A 6,784-nucleotide genomic window follows, 5' to 3' on the forward strand; every position below is an offset into this window, starting at 1 on the left:
GTGATGGGGACTGGGTCAAGTGAGAGGAGTGCTAGGGACTGGGTCAGGTTGAGAGGGATGCTGGGGACTAGGTCAGGTGAGAGGGGTGCTGGGGACTGGGTCAGATGAGAGGGGTGCTGGGAACTGGGTCAGGTGAGAGAGGTGCTGGGAACTGGGTCAGGTGAGGGGAGTGCAGGGGACTGAGTCAAGTGAGAGGAGTGCTGGGGACTAGGTCAGGTGAGAGGGGTGCTGGGGTCTGGGTCAGGTGAGAGGGGTGCAGGGGACTGGGTCAGGTGAGAGAAGTGCTGGGGACTGGCCCTGGGTTTGGCTATGTTGAAACGGAGTGACCTTTACAATATTTTCTGAAAACTTGGTTGTAGTGGGTACAAGAGAAATTGGGAAAGATAACTGGAGATGGTGTTAAAGAAAGCTTTTCTACGGGCTCTCTGCTGGAAGGGAGCATGTAGAAATGGGTCTGCAGCTTGATTGGAATGTGGGGTCAAGAGAGGATGTTTGTGAGCTGGGCGAATGATCCACAAAGGGCAAGGATTGTTGGAACAGTGATTGCGGGCAGCGTGCAAAGCAGCAGGACTTAGTTGGGGAGGGGCTTGTCGGTAGCCACAGGAAGGAGAGCCACACACACACCTGGGCAGGCAGACAGTGGGAACAGTAGGAAGCTGTGTGCCAATCACTTGTATTTTATCAGTGTTTAGGCAACAAGGACAATTGATACTAAGGCAGAGGAGGAGGTGGTAAAGGTTTGAAGGAGAAGAAGAGATAGGAGGTAGTATCCTAGAAGAGTAGGAAAATAAACATGATAGGATGGGCAGATAGCTGGGAAGAGCCCTTGAACTTGGTGATCATGAATTTAAAGTTGAGACTCTTTGGCATAGTTTTGTGTTGTGAATACAGGCATGGAGGAGACTAATGGTTCTCAATAGGAGGTAATTTTTCCCCTATACCCCAGAGGCATTTGCAGTGTATGGAGACATTTCTGTTATCACAACATGGGGAGGGGGGCTGCTACTGGCATCTAGTGGATAGAGGCTAGGGTGCTGTTGAACACCCCACAATGCATAGGGCAGCACCCACTACCCAGAATTACCTAGTTGGAAATGTCAGTAGAGCCACTGTTGAGAAACTGAAGTAGACACAGAAATGGAGTGTGATGAAGGGTGACTACACAGTGAGTGCCTGGGGAACAGTATGAAGATAGTACGATAAAGGGACTGTAGGCCTGAGTGGCGTCCTGGATGGAATAAGTTAGCAAAACAGGTGGTAACTGCCAGAGAGTAGGATGCTAGGAAGTGAGAAGGTAAAGTTTCAGATCATAAGGTCTAGGTTATAACCACAAGAGAGAATGGCTGAGAAAGAGGATGAGATATGCAGAAGAAATTAAGTCAGAGAGGTGAGACACCAGAATATTAGGCTGTGCGTGTGGACATTAAAATCACCACCAACAATGCCAGAAGTGATGTGGGGAAAGTAAGAAGGGGCTCAGGTGTGTCCTGGGAGTTAGAAGAGCTGGGCCCTGATGACCAAGTCTGAGGCATGAAATTCATAATAAATCATGACAGTGCTCATTTACTTTTTACAAGCCCTTCCAAATGTTCAGAAATAAGCTACTAGTCAATTGAATTGAATTTTGTTTTGTCCGGTGGTACGGGTGTGATTGGAGGGCACATTCATAGCCTTTGCCAGTTCCTGTGGTGTCAATATTCTCACTGGCCCATTTCAAGCTACAATGTGCTATCCCTGAATGCAGAGTTGGGAGAAGAACATTTGGCTCCCATGTTATGTAAGACAGACATAACAGTCTTGTTGCAGAATCATTCTTTCATGACATGGGAAGAATTCATGATCTATCAAGTGGAGGGAGAGAATGGTACATTTATAATAAAAGCATCTGTGGTATCATCCACGCTGTGTTAAACATTAACATACTCTATCTCAAACAAAAAACATACAAAGGAAGGATATATTAAAGAATGCTAATAGTGACTATTTGTGATCTGGAGAATATAATGGTATTTTTCTTCTTTGTATTTTTTTCCTACAATTTCCTAATTCTTTGGATATGAATATATATATATAACATTAATTTAGTACTTCACAAAGTGTTTTTATTAAGTTGGGTATGTTACCTAAAGCAACCTAGGAATAATTTCCTATATTTTGTTTTTTGTTTGTTTAGGTGGCTTTTTTTTTTTTTTCAGATTATATTATAATCTGAATTCCGAAAAGCAGAAAGTGAACTGATAACTTTCAAATTGAGAAAAAGAAAAGAACTCAGGAAAAAGTCATCCAGTGCTGGGCAGCGCCTGTGGCTCAAGGAGTAGGGCACCAGCCCCCTATGCAGGAGGTGGTGGGTTCTAACCCAGCTCCAGCCAGAAACTGCAAAAAAAAAAAAAGTCATCCAGTTCTTAACTATAGGATGAGGTCAAGTTAAATGTCAAGAAGGAAAAAAATAAATTTAAAAAACAATGAGGAATGATGCATGGTATTATATACCATTTTCAAAGTAAAAATGTATTGTTTCTGAAAAACTTTTTAAATCTATATTCATTTATTCAGTATTTTAATTTTTGTATTTTCTTAAAGATCATTTTATATTTTATTCTCCTTAGAGGTATTTTTCTATTTTTAAATATTATCCACAGTATTCTAATATTACGTAGTCTTAATGAAGAATAATCTCTTCCCCATTGTATGTTTAGCGTACTACCTGATTTTTCACTATGGGATAATATGTGTAAGCATTTAGCCGCACATCTGCACAGGAGGCTCATGGTGAGTGTTTGTTACCTTTCAATAGATAATGCTGGGCTGAATCTTGCCCATACATACCCTAAGGAACAACGCTGCCAGAGAGCATGGTGCCTTTTTTTTGTTTTGGGGTTGGTTGGTTGTTTGTTTTGGACATAAAGTCTTGCTCTGTCACCCAGGCTGGAATGCAGTGGCATCATCATTGCTGTCTGCAACCTTGAACTCTTGGGCTCAAGAGATCCTCCTGTCCTCCTGCCTCAGTCTCCCAAGTAGCTGGGACTACAGGCACCACCACACCTGACCAATTTTTCTATTTTGGGTAGAGATGGCGTCTCATTCATATTCAGGATTATCATGGCTCTTTTTTTTTTCTTTTGGAGGTAGAGACTCACTCTGTCACCCAGGGTAGAGTGCCATGGCATCAGCCTAGCTCACAGCAACCTCAAACTCTTAGGCTCAAGCAGTCCTCCTACCTCAGCATCCCAAGTAGCTGGGACTACAGGTGCCCGCCACAACGACTAGCTAATTGTTCTTTTTCTATTTTTGGTAGAGATAGGGTCTCACTTTTGCTTGGGCTTATTTCGAACTACTGAGTTCAAGCCATCCTCCCACTTTAGCCTCCCAGAGAGCTAGGATTACAGGCATAAGCCACCACCCCCAGCCTGTCAATGTTCTTGAAATGTGTTTGGCATACTGCTTTCCAAAGTGGCTGTACCTGTTTCTAAGGTGCATTGCCTTTTAATTTCAAATCATTTAGGCACCCAGTCAGATAGATTTCATGTGGTGATATCTCTGAATGTTCTTATCTTTTTCTCAAAAATAGCAAAGCCATCCCAAGACTCCAAATGACAAACACCGTAGCAAAAAGTGCAAAGATCCCAAACCACGGGTAAAGAAGTTAAAGTACCACCAGTACATTCCACCGGACCAGAAGGGGGAGAAGAGCGAACCCCAGATGGACTCCAACTACGCCCGCCTGCTTCAGCAGCAGCAGCTCTTCCTGCAGCTGCAGATCCTGAGCCAGCAGAAGCAGCACTACAACTACCAGACCATCCTGCCTGCTCCATTCAAGTACGGGCTGGGGCAATGCTGGCTTCCTAAAGTGGATTTTACTGGGGTTTTTATGAGGAACACAAATTACTAAAGGTTGGATGTTGGGATTTATATGTGCTCAATGATGATGTTCATTTTGTTGCTGTCAAAGCTTATTACACAGTGTCTAGAGTCTGCATAGTGAGAATGGCCTACATTCCAGTCTAGTTTCTGTCCTCCAGAACAGGTTCCAAACTTTTACAAGTTAGAAATGCCAGTTCTAGCCAAGCACAGTGGCTTAAGCCTATAATCCTAGCACACTGGGAGGCCAAGGCAGGTGGATTGCTCGAGCTCATGAGTTCGAGACCAGCCTGAATAAAAGTGAGACATGGTCTCTACTAAAAATAGAAAAACTGAGGCAAGAGAATCACCTGAGCCCAAGAGTTAGAGGTTGCTGTTAGCTAGTATGCCACAGCACTCTCCCCAGGGGGATACCTTAAGATTGTCTCAAAAACAAACAAAAAAATGCCTGTTCCCAATTATTCACCCAGGAAAGCTCTTCCTGTTATAGACTCAAAACAGTACTAGATGCTGTGAGATAAGCATACAGGGCATAAGGCCTGACATAAACAGCTAAGAGAAAAGACAGGTGGGCATGAGACTGGAATGGCCCAGGAAAGCTTTGTGGAGAAGACAGGAGATTTCTCTGTGGAAGGGCTTACACGTCCCTTCCAAGCACAGGGCAGTGGCACAGCACCCCTGTGGAGGAAGGGGTCAGTAGCACCTGTTTATTGGATGGTGACAAAAACCTCCAGGATGGAAAATGTGATTAATTTTTAAGAAAATGGAAGACAAAATTGAGTCAAGCCACTGCCTGGAGAGACTTGAGGTTGAGCAGAAGACTTTCTTGGCATGGCAGACAGAGAACTGAACATTCGGGAGGGCAGTGCTCAGGCAGTGTGACTAAAATGCAGGGGAGGAAGCTGGACACTGGTATCCAAGGGGAGTCTGGGGCTGATGCAAGACAGAAGGGCACTGACAGTGCAAAGCCTGTTTCCAGAGATACTTGGAGGGTGGTGACCAGCAGCTGTGGAGAAGGAAAATGTTCCCAAAGTTTGAACCCAATTATGAGGGACAGAAGGCAGTGAGTTCTGGCAATTCCTGAGACTGAATTCATAGGAAGATATTCCTAGCTAATTTTAATAATGTAATAAAGGAAATTTCTAGATATGCATCCCTACTATGCTTTTTCTGAGAAACATATAAATACAAAAAGCCTATCTTCATTTTCCTGCCTTTTCAGGAGAAGGTAAAATTAGCATCTAATTCTACAACATGATGCAAAAGCTCATTCATTACAAGGAGCAAATGTTCTCTGTGACCAAACTATTCGGCTTATGCTCACATGATCTGTAGAAACTGTACTTGTCTTCCTCGTGTAGACTAAGCATGGCTCCGTAGGTGGCCCATATTTTCTAGGAGTAGAAAAGGATTAAAAACCCACTAACACATTTCTCTGTTAAGAAACAGCTTCTCATATGTTAATGATTATCAGTTCTTTTTTTTTTTCCTTTCAGGGTTCAAATATCTTGAGGAAAATTAAACTTATTAGTAATCCAGACCTTATTAAATATAAAAAATTAGGGCATAGAGATAAAGGAGAAAGAATTCTATAGCACATTAGTATTTTAAGAGCAAGCGAGCCCAAGCCAGCTGTTGACATTGGAAGGAAACCAGGTGAGGCCACAGAAAATTGGAAGAGAATCACAGAGAAACTTCCACTGCTTGGCAGCGTGGCCCAGGCCCTTGGGAGGCATCCTGCATGGCAGAGGCATCTTCTTCTGCCACCCTCGTTTGGCATGCGCACTGATAACAATGATAATTACCATATCAATGGTAATTACCATTACCATTATCATTGTTATCAGTGCGCATGCCAAACGAGGGTGGCAGAAGAGGATGTTTACTACTCACATGTGCTTAACTCTTGACATCGTTTTGATCCTCACTGTGAGTCTAGGAGGAATTACTGCTATTGACCCAGATAAGGAAAGAAACCGTCCAACTGAAAAATCCCACAAAAGGGTTTTTGTGTTCCTCGCATATCTATCCAGGCAGCAGTCTTTCTGTAATGGAAGACCGTGGCTGTGTGGGCCAGCTCTGCAGATGGGAAGGACACCCCTGAGGTTGGGGGTACTGGACTCTGGATGCTTCTTTGTCTTTCCTGGAGGCTTCAGTTTCCCTCTGCTCCTCAGACATTCCCACCACTAAAATAGCCAAGCCTGCCCAAGGGCAATATCATACAAAAAGGCTTAAGAACAAAGAGAAGAAAAGAATACTTTTGTGTTATTTCACAATACAAAGACAGAATATAGGTCCTTTTTAGTTTCCAGATCCTAAAAATGGAAACCTTGTTTTCTGACACATTGTTTAGCTTTACTAAAATTCCATTACAAGAAACTGAAAGTCATTGTGGCAGTGGAGTTTTCCCTGCATTATACAGCCCTATATAGCCCTTTACTACCATAGAAGGAGCAAACGCTTAGGCCCACATCGTGGGCACACTTGCTGCAAGGTCACGGGAAGTCGTGGGCCCTTCGTCCCTCTGAACTTCAGGTCCCTCGTCTGCACAGCGATCACATTCATCAGCTACTCCGCTCCTTTCATTCTTTGTTAATTCGAGAGAAATATAGATTAACTTATTTCTTATTTCAAGAATTGAATTAAATACCAAACGGTTAATAAGTAGAATATTACAGACTCTCAACCAAAAAGATAGCATGAGTAGAATAATGACTTTAATTAATCCATTCCCAAAGGCATGATGCTCTCATAAGGGAGCAGAAGGTGGTTGTGGTGATCTGCGGGTGTCTCTCTTCGGTGTGATGAGGCACAGGCAGATGAACAGGAGAGGCAGAGACAGCACCGGCAGGTGCGAAACAGGCAGACACAGAGGGGTAGACGCGTGAGACAGACGCCCAGGACGGGCACGCGCAGGGAGGGCAGA

The 6,784-nt window shown here is 43.6% G+C and overlaps 1 protein-coding gene across 4 annotated transcripts in view; it reads left to right on the forward strand.

Moving 5' to 3' along the window:
- Positions 1-6,784, forward strand: part of MKL2 (MKL1/myocardin like 2) — a 214,557-nt gene that overhangs the window by 183,436 nt on the left and 24,337 nt on the right. For all 4 annotated transcript variants that reach the window (XM_023508554.1, XM_023508553.1, XM_003802728.3 and 1 more), the window contains one exon: positions 3,569-3,816. In XM_023508554.1, the coding sequence (XP_023364322.1) occupies positions 3,569-3,816 (248 nt within the window). The remainder of the gene's footprint in view (positions 1-3,568; positions 3,817-6,784) is intronic.

Source organism: Otolemur garnettii, unplaced genomic scaffold, assembly GCF_000181295.1.
Source record: "Otolemur garnettii isolate 467f Iridium unplaced genomic scaffold, OtoGar3 scaffold00257, whole genome shotgun sequence".
NCBI lineage: Eukaryota > Metazoa > Chordata > Mammalia > Primates > Galagidae > Otolemur > Otolemur garnettii.